This window comes from Ruditapes philippinarum, unplaced genomic scaffold (assembly GCF_026571515.1).
Source record: "Ruditapes philippinarum isolate M1 unplaced genomic scaffold, ASM2657151v2 ctg4124_1_1_1_1, whole genome shotgun sequence".
NCBI classification, from domain to species: Eukaryota; Metazoa; Mollusca; class Bivalvia; order Venerida; family Veneridae; genus Ruditapes; species Ruditapes philippinarum.
In genome coordinates this window covers 34,407-59,510 of record NW_026860450.1, presented here as the reverse complement: position 1 = coordinate 59,510, position 25,104 = coordinate 34,407, and the positions used below count along the sequence as shown (strand labels likewise).

The 25,104-nt window shown below is 31.8% G+C and overlaps 2 protein-coding genes across 3 annotated transcripts in view; one reads left to right on the top strand and one right to left on the bottom strand.

The window, feature by feature from the left end:
• LOC132760102 (tetratricopeptide repeat protein 27-like) overlaps positions 1 to 25,104 on the top strand; it is a 58,858-nt gene that overhangs the window by 7,551 nt on the left and 26,203 nt on the right. Inside the window, exons 5-16 of the mRNA XM_060752000.1 lie at positions 553 to 648; positions 2,776 to 2,898; positions 3,532 to 3,705; positions 4,577 to 4,630; positions 4,961 to 5,059; positions 5,745 to 5,797; positions 7,800 to 7,878; positions 8,199 to 8,285; positions 9,075 to 9,188; positions 9,631 to 9,693; positions 10,172 to 10,283; positions 11,679 to 11,780. Of these exons, the coding sequence (XP_060607983.1) occupies positions 553 to 648; positions 2,776 to 2,898; positions 3,532 to 3,705; positions 4,577 to 4,630; positions 4,961 to 5,059; positions 5,745 to 5,797; positions 7,800 to 7,878; positions 8,199 to 8,285; positions 9,075 to 9,188; positions 9,631 to 9,693; positions 10,172 to 10,283; positions 11,679 to 11,773 (1,149 nt within the window). The 3' untranslated portion in view covers positions 11,774 to 11,780. The remainder of the gene's footprint in view (positions 1 to 552; positions 649 to 2,775; positions 2,899 to 3,531; positions 3,706 to 4,576; positions 4,631 to 4,960; positions 5,060 to 5,744; positions 5,798 to 7,799; positions 7,879 to 8,198; positions 8,286 to 9,074; positions 9,189 to 9,630; positions 9,694 to 10,171; positions 10,284 to 11,678; positions 11,781 to 25,104) is intronic.
• On the bottom strand, positions 14,553 to 18,683 carry LOC132760101 (uncharacterized). 2 transcript variants are annotated; one of them, XM_060751999.1, is made up of 3 exons: positions 18,145 to 18,683; positions 17,806 to 17,879; positions 14,553 to 17,292 (listed from the first exon to the last, which is right to left on the bottom strand). In XM_060751999.1, the coding sequence occupies exon 3, from the start codon at positions 17,009 to 17,011 to the stop codon at positions 15,437 to 15,439; it is 1,575 nt and encodes a 524-aa protein (XP_060607982.1). In that variant the 5' UTR covers positions 17,012 to 17,292; positions 17,806 to 17,879; positions 18,145 to 18,683; the 3' UTR covers positions 14,553 to 15,436. The 2 variants fall into 2 exon arrangements, with proteins under 2 accessions (XP_060607982.1, XP_060607981.1); XM_060751998.1 differs by lacking the exon at positions 17,806 to 17,879.

The window sequence follows — 25,104 nt, the reverse complement described above, 5'->3', positions numbered from 1 at the left end:
GTTTATGTCTGCATTCTTTATTCTCTTATATCACAATGTGACAGCATAAAAACAGAAATCATTGTCAAACTTGTATTTATGTTTTGGACCACTTAGGGAACAGAATTAGTAAATATTGTATCTTTAATAAGGTAGTTCTTGTTATTTTCACATGATATCTATTTGTCCATTTTCAACATTGAATCTCAATGTAATTGAACAATGATAATCAGTGTAAAGCAAAATACATTCAAATTTAAGGATATATTTCTTTTCCATCATTGAGAAGTTAAAACCCCTGTTTGGACAAGCTAATACAAACAAAAATTATTCATATTTTTTATATTCAAATGTTATTATTTCCATGAAACAATGTAAGTTTATGTGTTATTATAGAAGTTTCATTATACATGACTATTGTACAATTTGTTTTAGTTGTGATAATTCATGGACTGTATTTCACATGGAAATTTATGGTAAATATTTCATATGTATATATAAATTTAAACACCTTAGAGTTTTTTCTAGAGTGTATAGTATATATATATTTGATATTTTATATTCCGCTTGAAGGAGTTGTTTAATCAGACAATGAGGGAGGAGCCATCTGCAGGTCAGAGGTCACATCTTTTCTACGCTGTAAAGATAGTTCCTGTCTGGGATATGCAGGTGGGCTTTCTCTTATAACAGTAGATCATCCAAATACTCGAAATAAAATAAAATAACTAACTGTGCAATTATACTTCAATTGTATTTATTTCATACATATGTATTGCAATATCATATATAACGATTGAGCTTTCAATACCTTACTCCAAATTTGATAAAAAATGATTCTATTAAAATATTATGGAATAATTTTGGCCGCTCAGAATTGTGTTTGACCGAAGGGCAAGCAGGCATGGTACATGCACCATTGTTTAATACGCAAGTATAGCAATGAACAAAAAGCACATAAGCATGTCGTCACTGAGTGAGCTCACCAGTTCGCTTACACGAAAAAGTCCGAAGTAAGCCAAAACAAAAAGAGCTGAAAATAGTTTGCACTCATAGTTGTTATAACATACTCCTGGTAGAGTATTATATACGGAAATAAAGATCTGCATTGTAAGTGGAGCCCGGATATCACAACAAGGATGACATCTTCTACACCCTTCTAACAATTTCTGAATTACAAAGATATTGGTAATATCATAAAATCCGTTAAGTTTATGAAAATAATTTATCCCTGCAATATAGGTAGAAATTGTGTTCGGTGAATGGCCTTTTTCGAAGCAAAATGCCATAAATAAAGAAATATGATGAATTGGAAATGGCCATTGATTTGGCAAATTATAATTTTGTCTGAATGTATTAAAGACATTTATGCTAGTGTTATAAGTTAACATAGAATTTGAAGCTATTCCCGATTGTACCAGTCGTCTAGCTCTGTACTGAAGACATTCCATAGGAATTCTGGGAACGGGCAAGGATGTAAGTCTGCGTCTGGAGCCAACTTCCGGAATCTGGTTAACTGAAACCGAGATAAAGCATCGCAGATATCATTTGAAGTACCCGGCACATGATTTGCTCGGATTAAGACATTAAGACTCAGGGATCTTAAAGTAATTGCCCTCATCAAGCTCATTACTCTATCTGACTTTGAAGTTGCCTTATTTAAGATGTGAACTACTGCAATATTATCACAGTTAAATCTTATTTTCTTATTCGCTAAATGATTGCCCCAAATGAATAACGAAACAAAGATCGGGAAAAGTTCTAAAACGGTTATGTCAGCAGTAATACCAGATTTATGCCAAAATTCCGGCCATTTTGCCTGACACCAATGACCTTGAAAATAGATACCGAACCCTAGATTGTCACCGCCAGCACTGTCTGAAAATAGCTGTACATCGTCATTAGACACCCAAAATTTGTCATGAAAAACTGAAATACCATTATATTTTTTAAGAAAAGCTAGCCACATAAGTAAATCCTGTTTTGTATCTTTTTTAATACGAACACGTAAAAAAGGCTTACTAAGCCCACATATTGAATTAATAAGCCGGCGTAGGAATGGTCTACCTGCAATAATTGCCCGGCAACAAAAATTAAGAGAACCTATTAGTGACTGGATTTCCTTCACAGTGCACTTTTTCCGACTCAAAATGTACAAAATTTTATCAATTATTTCCTGAATTTTTGGCATGGGTATCCGAACTTGCATTTTGTCCGAATCTAATTCTAGGCCTAAAAATATCAGACATTCAGTCGGGCCCTCAGTTTTATCCATGGCTAAAGGAACACCCAATTCAGTCATGGTATCCTTGAATATTTCTAAAGCCTTGTTACAAGAATTTGTTGTTTTATCTCCGCCCAAAAAATCGTCAAGATAATGTATTAAATTACCGGATTTAAATTTAGATTTTACACAAAATTCTAAAAACCTAGCAAACCGTTCAAAAGTTACACAGCTAATTGAGGCCCCAAAATGTAATGCTTTATCAAAATAATATTTATTTTTAAAACAAAAGCCTAAAAGCTCAAAATCAGAGGGATTTATTGGAATTAAGCGATAAGCGCTCTTAATATCTGACTTAAAAAGTTTACAATGGGGACCTAACTCTTGTACCATCTTAACGGCCTCGTCAAAACTTATATGTTTTTATGAATAATAGCTGGCCAGATAACATATACATGGTATTGGCAAAGATCTTTTTTTTGCACCACAAGAAGATTTTTAAAATACGTTTTAATTCATGTGATTGTTAAAAATTGTACATTGTTAATAGAGACCATGACACTGTAATTTTACAGAAACAACTAGCTGAACTATTGTTGGCACTGGGTGCTATTGGTTCAGCTTTACAGATCTATGAGGAGCTAGAGATGTGGGAGGAAGCTGTGGCCTGCTACCAGAGACTTGGTAAATCTGAAAAGGTAATGTGAGCCGTGTCACGACAAAACCAACATAATGCGTTTGCGACCAGCATGGATCCAGACCAGCCTGCGCATTCGTGCAGTCTGATCAGGATCCATGCTGTTCGCTTACCAACCCTATTTCAAGTAGCAAAACTGATAGCGAACAGCATGGATCCTGATCAGATGCGCAGGCTGGTCTGGATCCATGCTGCTCGCAAACACATTACGTTGGTTTTGTCATGGTGCGGCTCTTATATTATATCATACAAGTAAATTTCACAGCAGTTGAGTTTGATATCATACATATTGCATCAGTAAATTTAGAAGAGTAAATACTTTAGAAGTAGATATATAAGATCTGAAAACTTTGATATTATTTTAAACATTATTTGAGCTTAACCATGAAGAAAGTTTTTATCTTACATTGTTGATAAACCATTTTTGAGATCTGACAGTGAATACTAAGAAATACAGGGGTCTAGTTTGAAGAGGTTAATAGTGTTTTGAAAAATCTGAAAATAAAGGTATTGTTTGTTTCATTCTTAAAAGATTAATATGGCTTCTATTATTGTTATCTCCAATCAAGTTTGCTTATCTATGTGATATTATATAAAAGAAAATAGTGGTATTTATATATTTATATTTCTACAGGCAGAGACAGTGATAAGAGAGCAACTTGCTGTGAGAGAAACTCCAAACTTGTGGTGTTTCCTTGGTGATATAACACGCAATATTGAACATTATGAGAAAGGTTGGGAGTTATCTAAACATAGGTCAGCACGAGCTCAGAGATGTATGGGATACTTGTACTTTGCTAAAGAACAGGTCGGTTTATTTATACATGGAGTGTGCAGTAAAATTTTTACAATATGTCATATTATTCAGCTAAACAGGAGTTAAAAATAGACTTTAAAAATCTTCTCAGAAACTAAAATGTCCAGAGCTTAAATATTTGGCATGAAGCATCACCTTGTGGTCCTCTACAAAAGTCATACAAATCATGCTTATGTGGTCAAAAAATTGCCCCGCCCTAAAGGGGTCACTTAGTTTATATAGACATGTATAGGAAAATAAATTGTTTTATTATTTGTGAAATTTCAATATCTCAAGCTTAGATATTTGGCATGTATTTAGCCTAGTGGACTCTACAAAAGTTATGTAAGTCATGCCCCTGGGGTGAAAATTGAGTTTAGTAAAAATGTCTTAAAGGCCCATTTTCCAAAGAAAAAATAAAAACTTGATATATTTCCAATTGGTTAGTTTCATTTTAGTTCATTTTGAGTGAAATACTGTTTGTTTACCAAAATTTGACTTAGAAACTAACATATATAAATATGAACATTGACCTTAGCTTTGATTATTTGAAAGTTCTGTTTTAACACTGTAATGATAAATTAATGAAACGAAACACTTAAGGAAATGTTGATAAAAGTGGTGATGATAACATTTGTCAGTATGTGTTGGTCTATATTTTATATATACTCGTATATATAAAATTGAGTAACTGTATAGCGTTGCACTAAAAATATACTTGTACCATTAACCTGACTAAATTCTCAGTACAGAACTTGATGTTAACTAGGTCATACACAGATATATATTTAAAGCTTTTAAGAAAGGGTGGTGTTAAATCATGAAAAAAAGATTTTGTATTTTATTTATCCAGTATGTATATTGAGATGGTACTCTTTTTCAGTATGCAAAGTGTTTAGAATGTTTTGAGAAGTCCCTGAATGTTAATGCTCTACAGGTAATAATATAATGATGCTTACTTTTATACAATATCTTATATTTACATGTTTATTTTGTATAAAATGTTTTCATAATGATATATAATCATCACTAACTCTACTGCTTCATGTAAAATAAAAATGTTTTATTTTATCATATAATATCAATTTGAATTAAATTACACATAACTTGTTGAAACTATTTTGAGAAACAATAACATGGATATGGTGGCTATGTTATTGAGCAGTTTTCAAAATGTTTCACTATTCTCAGGAAGTTGATTATTTTAATATGATTCACATGTTGGCTTTGTTGTGACACAGCTCAAATATTTGTAATAATTTCTCAGGTACCAGTTTGGTTTACATATGGTTGTGCAGCAATGGCAGCTAAAGATTTCAATCTTGCTGTGAGGGCATTCCAAAGATGTGTGAGCATAGATTATGATGTAAGTTTATAAGCTAGTTTGTTCATGTTGAAGGTATATCCATTTGTTTTAGCTTAGTAAGGATTCAGGGCATGTCATCAGGCTTACCCTTTATGAGAAATGAAATAATGTAACGAGAATTTATTTCTGTATGATTTTAGTAAACTATAGAAAGTGGAATACAGATTTAAAAATAGATACAAAACTGTATGTGGCTTACTTAACACTGATTGTAATAAAAAGTGGAGAAAAGCCAGTCATTCACCTATTATGCTAAGTGCCTCATGTTATGTTTTAAATGTATTAGGTAATACAAAGACAATTCAGGCCAAAGCAGTTTAATCAGTTCCAGCCCAAGTAATTGCCCTGTAAATATTAGTTTTAACTTGTGGTGCCTCAGATTTACCTGGAACAGCCCAAGTTTTACCTGGTTATGTCCAAGGTTTACCTTAAGTTAAATATTCCTAAGTTTGCCAGGTTCTGACCCAGTTTACCTATTAGTGCCCAGTTTGCAGTGAAGTGCCGTAGTTTACTTGGCCATGCCCAAGTTTACTTGGTAATGCCAAAGTTTTACTGGTAGAACCCCAGTTTTACCTGGTCACTATAATTACCAAGTTGCTACAAGACAGAACAAAAGTACATGTATATCGTCTTTTCAGAAATATGAATAATTACTTTACTGACCTGATTTTCCTGTTACTTTTAGAATTTTGAGGCATGGAATAATCTGGCATCGTCATATATAAAACTAGGGAAAAAGTAAGTACCTAAACGTTCTTTATTGTTATCATATTAACTTCTTTATATTATTATGCCTCCCTTCAAAGAAGTGGGGGTTTATTGCTTTGCATTTGTCTGTATGTCGGTTGGTCGGTAGACCAAATGGTTTCCAATCAATAACTAAAGAACACTTAGGCCTAGGAACTTCATACTTGGTATGGTGACTGTTCATGACCAGCAAATGACCCCTATTGATTTTGGGGTTAAGGGGTCAAAGGTCAAGGTCACATTGACCTTGTAGGTAAAAACAGTTTCCCATCAATAACTTAAGAATGCTTAGGCCTAGGAACTTTAAACTTGATATGGTGATTGTTCATGACCAGAAGATGACCCCTATTGATTTTGGGGTCAAAGGTGTAGGTAAAAGACGTTTCTGATAACTGTAGATGCTTAGGTCTAGGAACTTCAAACTTGGTTATTGTGATGATCATGACCAGTAGACCCTTATTCATTTTGGGGTGAGAGGTCAAGGTCACATTGACCTTGTAGGTAAAAACAGTTACTGATCAATAATTTGACAACCCATGGACTATTTGCCCTCAAACATTTTGCAGGTGCATTGGACTTGGCAAGTAGATGACCCCTTTGATTTGTGGGGTCAAAGGTCAAGGTCGTATTTACCTTGCAGGTAAAACGGTTTCCCATCAATAACTTGACAAGCCATTGGCTGTTGACTCTCAAACTTTGTAAACTGTGTTGGTGTATTGATCTTGGCAAGTAGATGATTTTGGTGTCAATGGGTCAAAGATCCTGGTCATATTAACCTTTTAGGTAAAAACAGTTTCTGATCAATAACTTGACAACTGAAGTTGCCTTGGTTGATATTTTTTATTAAACTAAAAATGCTTTTGGTATACACATTTCAAGGTCTTATGTAATATAACAAATTGGCTGTCATTAAGAAGGCCTACATGATTCATAAATTTTATGCATATATTATTTGGTAAGATTTTTGATAACTTTGTCATAAAATTGCAATACACAACCTTTACAGTCACAATTACCTAGTGACTAGTTATGACCAGTAGATAATCCCTTTTGATTTTTGGTCAAAAGTCATAATAACCTGACCACATGACTAATTGGCTGCCGATAGGGGGCATGCATTTTTTACAAACATACCTTGTTAAAACTTAACTCATAGCTTCATAGCTTGTCAAATAATTGAAATTTAACATGATCTTAATTTTGTATTGTAATAAGTTAAATTTATTTTGATATCCAGATACTAAAATTCAGATGACAAAAAATGGTTTGGTCAGATTTTACATACCTGTATGTGCGGTCTTCTCTTATTGTTTTCTGATGGAATAGACATTACTTATTGCCATTAGAACTCAAACATAAAATAGTTGTGAGACTTCATACAATGGTCAAGGGCAATGAAAGGAAGTGCAGTGTACAATAACCATAACTCCATCTTCAGTATTTGTAGAGTTATTGCCCTTTGCTCCTTTTCCTTGTCCAGTGCATAACTTAAAAACTTATGTTTAGAATTCAATTCAACTTCATACAATAGTCAAGCACAATGAGAGAAAGTGCAGTGCTCAGGAAGTGTAACTCTTTCTGGACTTATTACATAGTAATTCAATAAAACTGCATCAATGGTCAACCACATTGAAAGGAAATGCTACTTACAAGAACCACAACTATCTTTAATTGCCCACAACCATAACTCTATTTCAATTTTTTTACAAAGTGGTTTGTGTCTAGTAACTTCCTCATTTCCAAAGCAGTCTTGCGGGGGTATTAATCACATTTAGTTGATAGTTCTAGTTTGTGCTAAAATGAATCTTTACACATCTGCTCCTTCTATTTTGCAATGAAATATATTGACAAACATGCTGGATAGAAGTGGATCAATCTGTTTTGTTTTACATATCAGATATGTTTCCATGTATTTGTATTTAAGAAGGTTGACTCTTTATTTTGTTCACTTATATTTATATTGAGAAAAACTCTCTGTCAAATATAATTTTAGGAAAAAAGCATTTATGACGTTAAAAGATGCAATAAAATGTAACTATGAAAACTGGAGAATCTGGGAAAATTATTTACTGGTAGGTTATTCAGTTTTTATTATCCGTTTGCTTTTTTTCTAAAGTTAGAGAAGAAAATTTTATATAATGAGATATAGAACAGCAAGGCTAGATGATGCCTAAATAGTAGTAAATTGAACATTAAGACAAACGCTTTGTTACAATTTCTTAGAATGTTGCATTGCCAGTTCTATTCAGGGAAGGAAAAGTCAAATGTTAAAAAAAAACTCAAGTCCTTTTAATTTATTTTCAGCTGCAAGCAAATAACATTGTCCTGTATGGAATCTTGTTAACGTCAGTAAAATTAAAATCTAGATATTAAAATATATGATATTATTCAGGTTGGAACAGATTGCGGGGAGTTTGGTGAAGTAATAAGGGCCTATCACAGATTATGTGATCTGAAGGAGAAATGGGTAGATGAAGAGGTAAGAGGTTTGTGTTGTTATAAAATACCATCCTGTGTTTCCTAATCTATAATATAGTTAGCTAGGTCATATATTGTGTCCTGTAAGCCAAGTGAAATTTGTCAAGGCTCCTGTTGTCTATATTTAATGAATGGATGTATAACATTTTATTCAAACATTAATTTCGACTATACAGAACAACTTTGAGCTTAATTGTAACATTTTTATATGCTGTTATTTTGAAAATCTGTAAAATCTTATTTTAAAGATATTTCCTTTATAGTTTTTTGGATATTTGTTGTTGGTGTTAAATCATGAATATGATATTTGGTATACATGTACTATAATACTTCTACATTATACACAATATTTCACATGTTGGGTAAACTATTAAATGTAAAACCATGGTAAACTTGTACAATAAACCATATTTCACAAGTTTGGTAAACTATTCAATGTAAAACCATGGTAAACTTGTACATTATAAACCATGTTTCACAAGTTTGGTAAACTATTCAATGTAAAACCATTGTAAACTTGTACATTATAAACCATATTTCACATGTTGAGTAAACTATAAAATGTTAAACCATGGTAAACTTGTACATTATAAACCATAATTCACATGTTGAGTAAACTATTAAATGTAAAACCATGGTTAACTTGTACATTGATTTCCATAATAATTGATTTCCATAATCTGTTTCATATATATCAGTTGACCGTAGTCTTTATCACAATGATATACTGTTGGGTAAACTATAAAATGTAAAACCATGGTAAACTTGTACATGTTAAACCATGTTTCAGATATTGGGTATACTTGTTAGAGCTGTTAATGAGAACCTACCAGATGCTCAAGGTAATCCAGCAAAAAGAATAGAACCAAAACTCCGTGAACTGTTTGGAAGAGTCACTTCAAGGGTAAATGTTGCTGTGTATTATTTTGTTTTGTTTAGGTTAACTTTTTGATTAATAATGGGTCTATTCAATTAACCAGGGAGTCAGTGGCTGCATAATGCTTTGGTTTAAGTTCTACAAATTCATATCTCATGAACCCCTAGAAGTATTTGCTTGTAACTTCATACATGACTGAGTCACTGTCCAAGACCTCTAAAAATGTTTTTTGACTGAATTATATCCCTTTGTGAACTTAAAGATACAGGTTTAAGTTTTGCAAGAACACCAATTCACTACACTATTTAACATATTCGTTGTAAATTTGGCATGTATTTTGACTCATTTATGGCTTTTTGTGAACTGAGAAAATTTCTGGTTTAAGGTTTTTAAGCATCATCAATTTCAATCAACCACCATATTTCAGAGGAACATGGTATACATATAAAGATTTGAATACTTATTTTAGGTGACTGATAAAGCTGAAATATGGAGATTGTACGCTCAGTTGTGTACTGATGATCAAGATAAGGTGTGTGCTATTACCATATATAATATTCATCATCAGTTAATGTCATTACTATCTTTATCAATAAAATAATAAATAAAAGTCTGCAAGCTTACCTCAATAGGATGGATTTATTATTAACAGACTTTGGTTGGCGAAATTTCCATGACATATGGTGTCGGACATTGAGACTAATGGTCATTTTGTCCAGAAATCATGTTGGATTAGTAGTTGCGAAGAATTTGAAGATTGTAAATAAGTTATCTAGGAAACTGGCTGGGTTGACCAACTACTGAGATATAACCAAAAACCTACTACATAATAACATGGTAATCAACATAACTACTGGATAAACAAAGAAATAAAAATACTTTTTTGATAGAAATTTCAGATAGTACTTTATTTTTTACATCAGGAAAGCAATTTTGCTTTTCTGTACCAACATCTATTTATCCTAAGGTATAGAATTGTATGCAATAATATTATGACTACATTATTTCAGATGTTACAGTACCTTCAGAAAGCACATAGATGTGTGATGCAGACATCAAACTGGGAGAAAGATATAGATCAGTGTCATACTGTAGCCCAGCAGTCTCTACAACTTGCTGACAGTATGTCAACTCTTATTAGTCCCCTATCAGTTTAACCGGAGGGGACTTTAGGTTTACCGTCAGTTCGTCTGTCCGATTTTTACGCTTTTTCACTATAACTTCTTTATTCCTTAAGGTACTTACTTCAAACTTTAAATTTTAGTTTCTGGTCATCAACCACATTATATGTGACAAGGTTTACAACCTAGCACAAAAATTATCAGAATTACCTCCCTTGAACTTGGAATTTTCATGAAAAAAATGTAGTTTTTTTTAAATCACTTCTTTATTTCTTAATGTATCTGCTTCAAACTTCATATGTATGTTTCTTATTATCACTCAACATATTTGAGAAGGTTCAATACTCTGGCAAGACTATTTACAGAATTATGCCCTTCTTGAACTTTTTCGAGAAATAGGTATTTTTTCTCCCAACTTCTTCATTCATTTTAGGATTTACTTCAAACTCCCACATCATAATAATGTAACAAGATTTTTTTTCCAACAAATTGGACCTTTTTGATAATCTGTTGTATAAACATAATTTCCTTACTTGGCAGGGAAGCTAACACATAACTATGATATAAACAAACTTAGAACTCAAAAGATTTAAGTTCATTGATGTCATTCATTCAGTGGGATAATTGAATGGCCAATGGCCCATCAGAATGTTGCTGGGGTTCTAACCCGTGATAATTGCTTGTCTTTATGAATTTTATATATTCACTCTTGAATATGGTATATATTTTTAAACATAGAGCCAGTGAAGTAAGAATTCTAAATGGCCAACTGAATGCTCAAATAATAAGATATTGTTCACTGAACTAAATAAAGTTCTATCAACATAAAAACAGTAATATTTCAAACAAAGCTAAATTATACATTGTAAAGTACCTCAGTTAAATGACCATGTCTATTGATATTCTAAACAGAATAGAACTGTTTGATTATGACATAATTATAATTTTGTGGCAGACATAAACATATAGTATGTCATCATGTGACAGTGCCACCTCCCTACAAAACCTTATGTGAAAGACTATTTTACAGCAAAGCTAAACATATATGTTCTGTTTTCTCTAAATATTTTCTTTCACTTTGAAACTACCTTCTAACTAACTGTTGGCAAAATGCCAATCATTTAACAAAGATCTGTGAATCCATAACTGAAATAGCCACAGAAAGTTAACAGGATGTATTAATTAGGTGTTCATTCAAAATAGTTATATCTCCTTCTTGGTCATTTGAGGTTTTATTTTTCACATCAAGTTTTCAAATTATGCTATGTTTCATTTACCAATATAACTTAGTATTTCCTTGTTTCTTAATTTATATTAATATCAAAGGAATAAAACTTAACAAAATGGAAAAGTTGGTTGCTGTTAAAGTGTTAAGTATGTTATTTTGTTTTTATAGGCTACGTCTCAGCTAGTAGTGTGGCGAAAACTTCCACGCAGTCTCTACAGTTGATGTCATCAGCAAAATTAATGATAAAAGGTGTTCTTCACTAAAATTAAGGTCAGTGTAAGACGTTTTTTGGTTCTTAATGAAAAGGGAACCTAGCACTTATTTGTCTCTGGTAGTCCTAGGATTTGTACAGGCCAAAGCAGAATACTGGGTGCTAATTTTTTTTGTGTATAACCGAAACATTATTTGGTATTTTTTCATAGAAAAAACAAAATTAGGGAGTGATAGTTATAAAAAGGTCCAAAGGAATAACCAGGTAGTGTATGTCTTGGTGTGAACTTTGATTGGAGACAAGAGGAGAGGATCAGTTAACTCTGTTTATTTTGCTGGTCTTTTGGCAATTGTTTTGCCCTTTGATATCCTTTACATGATTGTTATGTTCTTTGAAAAATAGAAGACTTCACAAATGTTTCTTGTTGGGTAAGCATTTAATCTGGTTTGTCTGTCTGGTTACATTCTCAAAGGAAGTTGATTTTAATGACTTTAACCACTTTGTTATTAAAATAATTCTGCATGGTGATTGTAATTTTAGTGTTTCATTCATTGTTGGCAATTGTTGAACCATGTTTTAAAACACCCAAATTGTGTTCATTGAGACTTGTAAGTCAATATTTTAAATTAAACTTTATTCACTTGTTTAACAAACATGTCGTTATTCCTATTAATTTCAGCAAACAACATACAGATCCTATAACAGAGAGATTACCATCAGACAAGATACGAGATTTATGTTCACAGATACAAAGAACAACTAGATTTAATACTTATACACAATATACAACAGTTAAAAACTTGAACAATAGACGAGTGACTGCTGATTTATGGTCATATGAAATAAAAAACTGAAAATCAATCAATTTACATTGTAATATTGGTAAAGTATGGTTAAATAAAATGAATATAGAACTTAGTTCATATATTTGAATTTGTATGTTTTGAAACGACAATTGTTCTATGTACTGTTACAAAGAAAAAATAACATCTTGGATTTTTTACAGTGAATAGGTCTTTAAAATAAGTTGAATATACACTTTTTTCTACAAGTATTTCAAATAAATTTAATAAAAACAATAGAAGTGTATTCAGAATATTTTATAAAATATATTGCTTTGAAAGAAAAAATGTTTGATAAAATTGATTTAGAATGAAACATTTTTTAGTGATGGTTAAAAAATTTTTTGTTCTTAGAATAATTTATTCTTGCTATTAAATATATGTAATATATTGACTTCTTGCCAACAACCATTTCCATGTATAATTATGCCCCCACTTCGGGAAGAACAGGGGGTATTTTGCTTTGCACTTGTCGGTCCGTCCCGGTCCGTCGGGTTTTCCGTAGACCAAATGGTTTCCGAGTGATAACTAAAGAACCTTTATGGCTAGCGAACTTCCCAAACTTGGTATGGTGATTTTGGTCATGCCAGTGATGCCCCTTTGATTTTTTGGGGTTCAAGGGGGTTTCAAAGGTAAGGGTCACATTGACCTTGTATTTAAAACGGTTTCCATCAATAACTAAAGAAACGCTTAGGCCTAGGATCTTTCAAACTTGATATGGTTGATTGGTCATGACCAGCAGATGACCCCTATTGATTTTGAGATTCAAGGGATCAAAGGTCAAGGTCACATTGACCTTGTAGGTAAAAAACAGTTTCCGATCAATAACTAAAGAACCCCCAGGCTTAAGGAACTTCAAACAAAGCTTGGGGTATGCGTGATTGGTCATAACCAGCAGATGACCCCTATTGATTTTGGGGTCAAAGGTTCAAGGTCACATTTTGACATTGTAGGTAAAAACCGTTTTTCCGATTCAATAACTAAAAGAACGCTTAGGCCTAGGAACTTCAAACTTGTGGTATGATGTTGGTCTATGACCAGGAAGATGACCCCTATTGATTTAGGGGTTAAGGGTCCAAGGTCAAGGTCACATTGGGACCTTATAGGTAAAAACGGTTTCCGAGTGATAACCAAAGAAACCCTTAAGGCCTAGAGACTGTCAAATTTGGTACGATGATTGGTCATGACCAGCAGATGGACCCCTATTGATATTGGGGTCCAAAGTCAAGGTCACATTGACCTTGTAGGTAAAAACGGTTTCTGATCAAATAACAAAAGAACGCTAAGGCCTACAAATTTCAATATTGGTAAATGATGATTGGTCATGACCAGCATTATGACCTCTATTGATTTTGGGGTCAAAGGTCCAAGGTCACATTGACCTTTTAGGTAAAAAACGGTTTCCGAATCAATAACTTAAAAAGGCTTAGGCCCAGTTACTTTCAAACTTGGTATGATGATTTGGTCATGACCAGCAGATGACCCCTATTGATTTTTGGGGTCAAGGGTCAAAAGGTCAAGGTTTCACATGACTTGTAGGTAAAAACGGTTTCCGATCAATAACTAAAGGAACCCTTAGGCCTAAAGGGAACCTCAAACATGGTATGATGGTCATTGACCAGTAGATGACCCCTATTGATTTTTGGGTCAAGGTGTCAATGTCAACTCAACAACTTCAAGTTGCCTTGGTTGATATTTTTATGTCTTTTGGTATAACACATTTGAAGATCTTAATGTATATAACAACTTGGCTGTCATTAATGAAATGAGGCCTATGTGATTCATAAAAAATTTATGTATAGTATTATTTTGTAAGATTTTTAATATCTTTTAATTGCTGCACACAACCTAGGGGGTCCACAATAATTATTTACCTTGTGACTAGTCATGACCAGTAGATACTAGATAACCCTTATTAATTGCTTGTTCCACTGGGTTAGAAGTCATGCATAATAACCTTTGATTCACATGATAAATGGCTGCCCGATTAGGGGGATACATGTTTTACAAACATATCTTGTTCTTTCTAGGTTTGCTGTGATGTATGATACTTAATACTATCAACATGATTATTTAATATACAACAGACCTTCCATTATAGACCTATTCACTTTATGCATAAAAGATAATTGCTGTCTGATTAATAAACCGTAAAATAACAACAAACAAACAGTTATCTTGACCCTTGGGAGTCAAAGGATCAATTTCTGCATGTTTAAAACCATTTAAACTTCTCCAGAAGAACTGTTCTATATAGCTAACTTATTTGATAAGAAGAAGTATCATCTGGTCCTCTGCAAATATCTGATGCAAATCATTCCTGCAGGATCATAACTGGTTCTTTCCCATGGTCACTTAGTGACTTACTTTACTTTAGATTTTGCATAGGAAAATACATTTAAATAATCGTCACTTAAATCGGATGGTTTAGTAGCGGAGGTTTTATCATGAAGTTTTCTATAAAAGTTATTTAAATTATGACCCTGACAAAAGTAATTATAAATTTACATCTGGGACCAAAAAAATGTTTTGCTCACAAGCCCTGTGAGCCTCTTATTTTATTGTACATAGAATAAAACTATAAATTAAAACATTTACCTTTACCTTATATGTTAGTACTATAGTGTATAGGAAAATTGATCTAAAACTTCAATGCCCAGACCATTTAGTATAAAATTGTCATTCTCAATTGTACAGTTTTGTTTTATGAAGACTGTTTTAGAGATTATGTAATATTTAACACATTTATGTTAAATTGAGAAACATCTACTGTGTTCGTGTAAAGAAATTTGATAAAAATATTTCAATTCTTCATCATTGATATTTTGTCCGTATATATAAGATTTGTAGACATATGAAGTGTGTTTAGAAGTTTAGATATAACATCCTTTTAGTACTTGTAGTCTATAATTTTGGTATGACGTGAACCGGTAGTTTTCATATTCACTAAGTTGTTTCATTCCATCTTCGACCTTTCTTTTCATATCCTCATTTAATATATTCATTTGTGAGTTTTGTTTGAGTAATCGAGACAATCTATCATACCGTTGCTTCTTCATTGTAAATTCATAGACGAGGGACTCAGCGGTTCTACCGATTCTTTTGTGAACATATTCACTCAAAAATTTTTTGCATGCTTGAACATGATGAGTTTCTATCTCATGAATTATCATTGTATATCCGAATGCTCTAGTAACTTCTGATTGTATTGATTCTAAATCCGACAAAACTCCCGCTGTCCCTGTATTTAAACCTGTAGTGAATAATTCATGAAGAACTTCAAATATATATCCTATTATTTTGCAGCCTTTCTTTCTACTACTGATATATCTATGATTTGTTTCAAAAAGGAATATGTTAAATCCAGAGCCTATGTTCGGAAGTAATTCATCTTGAAAACATGCAGATAATAGTTTTATAGTGCTTAAGAGACACCTTCCAAGGTCAGGTTTAGGCAAGGTACAGTTTTTAATATGATGAAGTACAGCGGTTTTAATTTCATAAGAAGTTACTTTAAGTTTTCGCTGTAAGCGGTCACGCAAGTAAGAGAAGTTAAATAACTTTTCCTTTATGAATTTTAGGATCATATACATGTTCCTATGTAGCTGACATGTTTGTTGCAGCATCTGTACCTCTATGTCATAGTGAGATATTCTCCAGCACCCACTCCTCCCGTCACAGCTTGGTTTAAATTCTAAATTAAATGTATTGTTTGGAAAAAGATAGCAGTTGCTTTCCACTTTTGATAAAACATCTCTTTCCTCCGAATTGTGTTCCAGCAATCGTTCTGGAGCAACAATCAAAACTGGATGGATGTCTACACAGACATCACGAATATTATCACTATGATATTCGATTTGAGTGGAGGATAATGAAGAATGAATCACACTTTCGTGATATTTCGGTTCAAAAACGAAATGAATTTTGTTTCCATGCATTTCAGATAACTCAAGTCTGAGGCAACCAGTAGTCATATATACACTACAGCTTTGACATCCGTTAGCTATTTTGTTACTGTCTTGATATTGGTTTCTTAGTGACGGACAAAACGAATTTTTGCAATTCTTTTTAACTGATTTACACAAATTGTGACGGAATGTGGTAATAACGTCAGTACTTAAACAAACATAGTAATCAGTTGATACCTTATAAAGAGGTTGCATTGATCCTTCACAGGATCTTTGAAATTTTAGCTCGCCACATCTTGGCCAGGATTCCATTTCAATAATGAAATCATACTCTAATGCTTCATTTCCTTTGATTCTTGTTTTCTCAGCCATACTTCCGCAAGGTGTCACACGTTTAATATTAAAGTCTGGAAACATTGCGATCATAAGACCAACAAAACGATTAATTAATTGTTCCAGTCCATTTGTAACATCTTCTACTTCTGCCTTTTCATGATTCAAACAGACCTTTTCAATAACATCACTACAAAACTCCTCCATATTTGAATTTTAGACTTGACTACATATCAGAACATAATGTTCATTACAATTTTAAAAGTACTACACAAAATCAATATTCCTATGAATGACACAGAAACATATGCTTTTTGCATTCTTTGGTAATGTATTGTCAACATTAAATTCCAAACACAACTCTTTAAGTTTATTTGCTGACAGAAACTTTATTTCTTTGAAACTGTATGTTTTACTTGGTTGTAAGGTATTACTATCGCTTATTTTCTTTGACTTCATTTCTCTGTATTATCAAATCATTGACATACCTGAAAAAGAATACAAATCATTTTTAAATTGCTGTATCAGTCTGCAAAATATAGACACAGCTTAGGCCAATGTTTAGCTAAATTCCATTTTGTACTAGCATAAAATGTAGGGAAAATAATCCCATGGTTTTGTAATGCTCTTTTTCTGGCCGAAGGCCGGTCTGTTTTCAATATGACCTGTAAAATTTACAGAGAAGAACTGAATATAAGAAGAGTTGTCATTTGTCATTTTAGAATGACAAAATGAAATCTGGGAATCTCATTGGCATTCTAAAACTAAATGTAAAGGATAGTTTTTGTCATTTTACGTAGTTCTAAACTAAAATGTAAAGGGTAGTTTAACTTTCTGTTTAATTGCTGAGATAATTACGTTTTGTTTAACATTACTTCTTGAATTCAGATCTCATTACATTTTTCAACGAACAGTTTATTTTACATTTTGTACGTAAAAAAAAGATCTGAGTTTCAAATTTTGTCCAAAATAACGAGAATAATATCAGAATTTTCAGATACCCTTAGTTTATGATGTTCAATTTAAGTGTCAAATATACTTCTCGGGGCTAAGCAGGGTACTTTTACCATCTAGCCTGAAAGTTCATAATATGCACTGGCAATAAACTAATACAAAGATTGAAAAGTGACATTAAACTGTTTAATAGTGTTTGAGTCTATTTCAATGATAACACAAACAAATTAACATAAGGTTTAGCTGCAAACCAGTATGTTTATTTATCCCACCCACTTGTTTACACAAACAACAAAATATATACGTTAAAATCTCGATATTTTTCTGCAGTTTGAGGAAGTTGTTTAATTCTTGTTCATACTAAAGCAATATTTTATCATTCTTACCATGAAGGAACACAGCAGAGCGTATAAAGTTAACAGCAATTTGTCTTTTACTTCTGTAGACTTTCGTTGTGTACACCTCCTTATTTTTCTAAACCGGAAATCACCCCGCGCTCAAAAGATTGTGGGTTTTGTAAATAAACTCATCATTTCACAATAGCTATACAAAAACATAAAATGAGCTATTCATGAAAATAATTGAATTGTTAATTATTGCATAAAATAGACAACCGACAGCTCAAATCAGAACATAATATTCATTTCACTTTTGAAGGTCAAGAATCAACGTCGTGTTTATGTTTAAAAATTTATCATTTCACTGTCCTACATTCCTTGTTGTTATCTGAAAATAAACGATAAACGCTTTATAAGATAAACACTAGTTGTACAAAACCAAAATATAAAATATTCATGAAAATTATTATGTAGTTATGTTATGTAGTGGTGGGGTTATGTGAAGATAAACTCTCAATAAGTTTTATCTTTTAGAAACCTATAACAAAATGAAATGATTATAACACAAATAATAAAGAGAAATATTATACATTAGAAAATTCATAAATTACATATTTAATAATTACAATAATGCCAATTATTACAATATATACATTATTAACATTTCCTAATTACTATTATTAAATTAAATCTATAGATACAAGGTTTGATAGAAGAAATCTAATGTATTAAATATTTGAATTATAATGTAATTTTTAAATATTCAAATATAATTTTTTCTTGGGATTTCTTTACCTTTTGATTAGATATCAACTTATAATAAAATGATAATAATAAAAATGACTGCAGAAATAGTAAAATACAAACTAACAATCTCAAGCTAATTCTTAAATTATCCAAAATATATATTTCAAGAAACATTTTATTTTCTCAAAAACTATTCTCAACATCAAGCTTAACTTAACCTTCATTCCCCTTCTTTTACATTTGAACAATCTCTTATCCTCTATTTCTTTCCAAAAATACAATACATGTAGAAACATTATAAAGAATTAGTTCATTAATCTTTTCCCCTGTAAATGTAGTATCCTTAGTATCAGATATCCGAGAATTTTGTAGACTAGTAACTTTAAAGTTTAACCATATTTCTTATCAACAATTGGCCCAAGAGGTCTTACTGGAAAAAATAGAACATTCCAGTACAAGATATTTGAGATTTCTGTGTGCGGGAAAATGTTGCTATCGTTACGATCCTACTCTTACAATAACCAAACAAACTTCAAATATCTATTTTCCAAAAGCACTCAACTGAACATTTGTCCAGTAGTTTGACAGAAATAGTAAGTGCCCTTAGTGTCAGATTTATTTATTTATTACGCTGTTCCCTTCTATACACAGACATATTCAGGCTAACTTAAATACCCATTTCTCAAACTTTCTTCAATTAAACGTGTGTCCATCAGGTTTTGATTTTTTATATTATACATTAGATGCAAATGAAGTAGAATATAAAGGTGGGTTTGTTTTAATATGTAATAATTCAATTATACCGGTAATAATGTTTTGTTATCCTGTGTAGTATGAATTATGTATGAGTCATAGAACTTGTATATTGCACGAGTATTTCGTGACAACTTGACTTTACTTGAATTGTATGCATTCCGTTTAGTATTCAGTATCATGTTGCACCAACTTGCTAGATTTGGCTAGATTGAAAACAAAAGAAAAACGAGAAATGAAAATTTAATAGAAAATTACACAACACTTAAAATATGTACAAGAAAAATACAACGTATTCTTATTTGATTATTAATAATACTGAAATATGTTTTGCGAAAAAAAGTACAATCCGAACCTGACTGCCTAGCATTGATATTTAACTTAAAGGCACACTTTGCCTCAGAAATCCATATTTGTTTAAATTGTTTAGAAAAGCAAAACATCTGTGCCGTAATGTTTAGATAATAGGTTAAGTGCATGAGACAAAAATGCTCGATTCGAAAAATAAAAAAGCCGTAAGCATTTTTTTCTGCATCAATTTCTTTTGGATATGCGCCAGTCTACGGGGAGAAATATAAGCATGCCACTTATTTTTGGATCACCTTCAATATACGAGCTGTTTTATCTTATACTTTGTAAAACCTTGAAAGGTCAATCTTCAAAACTGCGGAAGGTGTTCACTTGAAATTTAATACGTGACTCCTAGACCTAAAACATGTTCTGACTGAAAATAAATTTGATTTTAAATGAATTATGGACCCTTTAAACTTTGAAATCTTTGAATAAAGTTTATCTTTACATCATTTACTTTAAATTAAGTTGATATTTACCTTTGAAACTTCACACATGCCTTAGGGATCATAGTTGATGGTTACTACCTTACAGTTCTGAAATGGATTTTGAATTTATTATAACCCTTTGTAAACAAATAAATCCTGGTTTTGTTCGCAAGGTAAGTGGCATAAAACTATTTATGTTATCACTTAAAACTTTGGACAAGAGTAACTTTTTGATTTATTGAAATATGACCTTGACGTTCAAGTCAACTTTCCAGTACCGTCCATAAACAGGCTCAATCAAACCGAGCCTGCAACATTTTCAATTTTGTCGTGTTGGGCTTTCTTTAGAGATTCTGTATTTCCCTATTTTCTTAATGAATGAAGTTTAATAAACTTATTTATTGACAGAATTTTGTATGCATTTGTGTTTTATAGAGTTCTATCTGGCTAATTATATATATATTGTGTACTGATGATCAAGGTAAGGTGTGTAGTATTACCATATATAATATTCATCATCAGTCAATGACATTACTATCTTTATCAATAAAATAATAAATAAAAGTCTGCAAGCTTACCTCAATAGGAAGGATTTGTTATTTAGAGTCTGCTAAAGATTTCAAGCCTGTGTAATGCGAAATTTCTGTGACATGTGATTTTTGACATTGAGTCTTGTGGTAGTTTTTGTCTCACGCCACTGATTTATATAGAAATCATATTTGATTAGTAGTCGGTCACTTTCGGAGAAATTGAAGATTGTAAATAAGTTATCCAGGAAAGCTGGCTGGTTTGACCATCTACTGAGATATGACCAAAAACTTACTACATTGTAATCAACATAACTACTGGATAAACAAAGAAATAAAAATACATTTTTGATAGAAATTTCAGATGGTACTTTATTTTTTTACGTCAGGAAAGCATTTTTGCTTTTCTGTAATGCTTTTGCTTTCCTGTACCAACATTTATTTATCCTAAGGTATAGAATTGTGTGCAATACTATCATGACTACATTATTTCAGATGTTACAGTACCTTCGAAAGGCACAAAGATGTGTGATGCAGACATCAAACTGGGAGAAAGATATAGATCAGTGTCATACTGTAGCCCAGCAGTCTCTACAACTTGCTGACAGTATGTCAACTCTTATCTTTATGAATTTTATATTTATAACTCTTGAATATGTTATATATTTTTAAACATAAAGCCAGTGAAGTAAGAATTCTAAATAGCAAACTGGATATTCAAATAATTAAATATTGCACACTGAATTAAATAACTATCAACGTAAATAGAAATATTTCAAGCTAAGCTAAAATATACATTGTAAAGAACCTCAGTGAAATGACCATGTCTATTGATATAGAGAATAATAGGTTGGTGCCGTGGATGGAGAAATTTTATCTGGCGAGGCGGAGGAATTTATTGGGTGAGCCGAAGGTTTTTCTTTAAGAATTTTATTAGTCAAACTACCTTTAATCACACTATCGGAAATGTTTCTATATAAACAAAGAAGGCCCGAAGCGTGCATTATTCTACAACAATGCACTCGCCGTTCTTATTATCTCCCTGTGTATTTTCACATTGAGGGCGCCATTTTGTTTGAAAAATGTGATAAATAAAAACAATGTTTTGTCGAATTTTGTTGTGAAAACTATCTAGAATGAAAAAAAATGGTCTAACTAAGAAAATGAATTCGAACACCAATATCTTTTATTCAGTCGTTAACTCTGTACAGACGTTTAAAGTATTGTTTACGTGACGTCACAATGTAGCGCCAAACAGCACGTGCAAAACAATCAAATCAAGTACGCTATTCTAATGTCGCAAACAAGTTAAGTTTTACATTTATTCACTTTTAATATTTTCTTATTAACAGTGCATATCCATATCGGTACCCTCTTTGCGAAATCTGCTGAAACGGTACCCTCTCTGAACATGCACAGGTCATTCTCTGCCAAAAACAAACCAGCGATGGATACCAATCCAGTAAAATTTCATTGTAATAAGGAAAGGAGGTATGTCACGTAGAAAAGATGTATACCACGGAACACTAGGATGTTTTATTTATTAGTCCAGTCAGTCTGTAAATCGACCTCAAACAAATTGCAAGAGAAAATATTTTACCTGGTATAGAAAGTATATGGAATAACATGAATCATATCAAAAGTCTAGCAAAATCTAAGTTGCGCAACATAGAAAAAAACGGGTTTTTATCGCGTTATTTTTTTGTGATTTTTTTCTGACGACAACGGTCTTCCATAGGCGAACAAAGCGTCTACAATACTCAGAAAAGCGTATGCATAATGGTGACAACAACAACAACAACATAAGTGTAAACAAATTAAATTCAGTAAAGTACACTGTAAAGTGGGTTGGTATATTTTCCTTAAAATATTACAGATCATAATAGGAATAATTAATGTGGGGTCGTAACTTTAATATGAGTATTTGTTGAAAATTATTACTTGTTTTACCAGTTCTTTATCCATTGAAGGTCAACAGGGGTTTCAAGCATTCTGTATTATAATATTCACGGAAAATAGTTTAACTCATCTAAATTACAACTCTGATTAATTCCTGTCTTAGTAAACATTCTAAAACGGCATACAAGTGTGTATTTATAACAAGTTAATTTCGAAAGTATTTTTTAAACTATGGAACGCCATTATCACTTTAATTCTGACGAATTACATTAAATAAATTCTGAATACTTTAATCATGTTTTATTGTTAAATCATGTGTATTCAAGGTTGGTTTTTTTTGTATTTTTTAATAGTTTTTTAAATTGTTTTACATATATAATGTATTATTTCAGGGGTACCGCTTTGAGGCAGTCTTCATTGATGTATGCTTGATTTTGAAAATAAAAAAAATCCAGTACTAAACTATATGTACACTAAATGAGTAAGTTTGCTTATATTTGTAATATTTTTACATATATTACACAAATATCACACATTATCTTTTACTAGTTTAAGTGAATATTAAACATGGAGGAAATAGAGCGATGTATGCATAATTCAATATATATGAAATTATTTTCATTTTTTAATAGACATAGAAGACATTTATACATGAAAAGGTGACATGAAAAATTTATCAATAAACAAACATAAACAAACGTGATTTCTAGTTATGGTTCATGATTGGCGATGTGTATGAGTTCAGGTTAAACATGCACAGTTGATCCATAATTTAAAAGAAAAACTTTTATGCATACAATAGCACCTGTGTGAATTTGAAAAAGTGTATTACGTGTATAAGATTAATTCACAGCGAAATACGGATATATTTGTATTTCTTTCGGAATGCACACCTAAGTTGACTATAGAATAATTTTATCACTTTTAAAATCAAACTTTAAGCAAATACATGTAACATATCAGTACAAATATTTTTGAATACATGCACGGATGGGCATTAGAAATGCTTAAAATTGAAAGGTGACATTTTTAAACTCAATATGTGACTTAATCTTTACGTTACTTCCAAACACTTTAACCAGTTGGTATTTAATATTTTTATAATTTTAGATTAAAACCTTAAAAAATAAAATTGTGTCATATCAGCAACTTTGATCAAATAAATACACCTAAAACATTTTAACAAGAAGCCTTTTAGGAAAATTACATCTTAAAATAACACATACTGTTCTGTGATAACTGAAACAATACGTAATCAGCTACCAATAACCAGAATACAAGAATACAAGGGATGATCCAGAAATACCTGTAATTTAAACAGTAAATTCAATAATATTTATTCAAAGTTCATATAATAAACACTTTATTACTGCTTAATATATCCTCTTTACAAGGAAACAAGAATATGATAATTAAACACAGTATGCCTACCATATAAGCAAACATAGGATTTGCCACATTATGCCATTTGTCCGAAGATGATATGTATATGAACATATTAAATATGTATGACGCATATATAATCAAGCAACAGGTTCATTTCAGCCCGAAAAATATGTCGAGGTGATGGGCGAAGCAAGACATGTCGATTTTTTGTAGCTTATTGTGAAGTTGCAGTACATGAAAATCGGGCACATGACAAATCAGCACATAAATAAAATATCCTAGTGTTCCGTGGTATACATCTTTTCTACGTGACATACCCCCTTTCCTTATTACAATGAAATTTTACTGGATTGGTATCCATTGCTGGTTTGTTTTTAGCAGAGAATGACCTGTGCATGTTCAAAGAGGGTACCGTTTCAGCAGATTTCGCAAAGAGGGTACCGATATGGATATGCACCGTGTTATTTCGCTTGAAAAATTATAGAGTGAAATAAAATAAACAAACAAAGTTTTATCAACGTTTCCAAAATTCGTTATTCTACACACAGAAGATTTAACGAACGTTTCTATTGGAAACTCTGAGGCGAAAATAAATTTAACCACCAAATATAATAATAATTATATTTTTTCTTGAAAAGTAGTCCGGCAAACCATGCATACCATGTGATCAAGTGTCGTAGATCAGTAAAAATATACAGCACCTTGTTATCGGGCCGAAATTGATACAAGTGACAGGATAAATTCTAAACAGATTGGAACTGTTTGATTATGCCATGAATATAAATTTGCGGCAGACATAAACATATAGTATGTCTCCATGTGACAGGCTCTGTCCATTCCTGGCTAGTTTAATTAAATGATTATGCCACATCCCTACAAAACCTTCTGTGAATGAAATTATTTACAAATATGCTTTG

What these genes read in the sequence shown, in the direction of transcription:
- LOC132760101 (XM_060751999.1), bottom strand. Translation starts at nt 17,011, where the DNA reads ATGGAGGAGTTTTGTAGTGATGTTATTGAAAAGGTCTGTTTGAATCAT.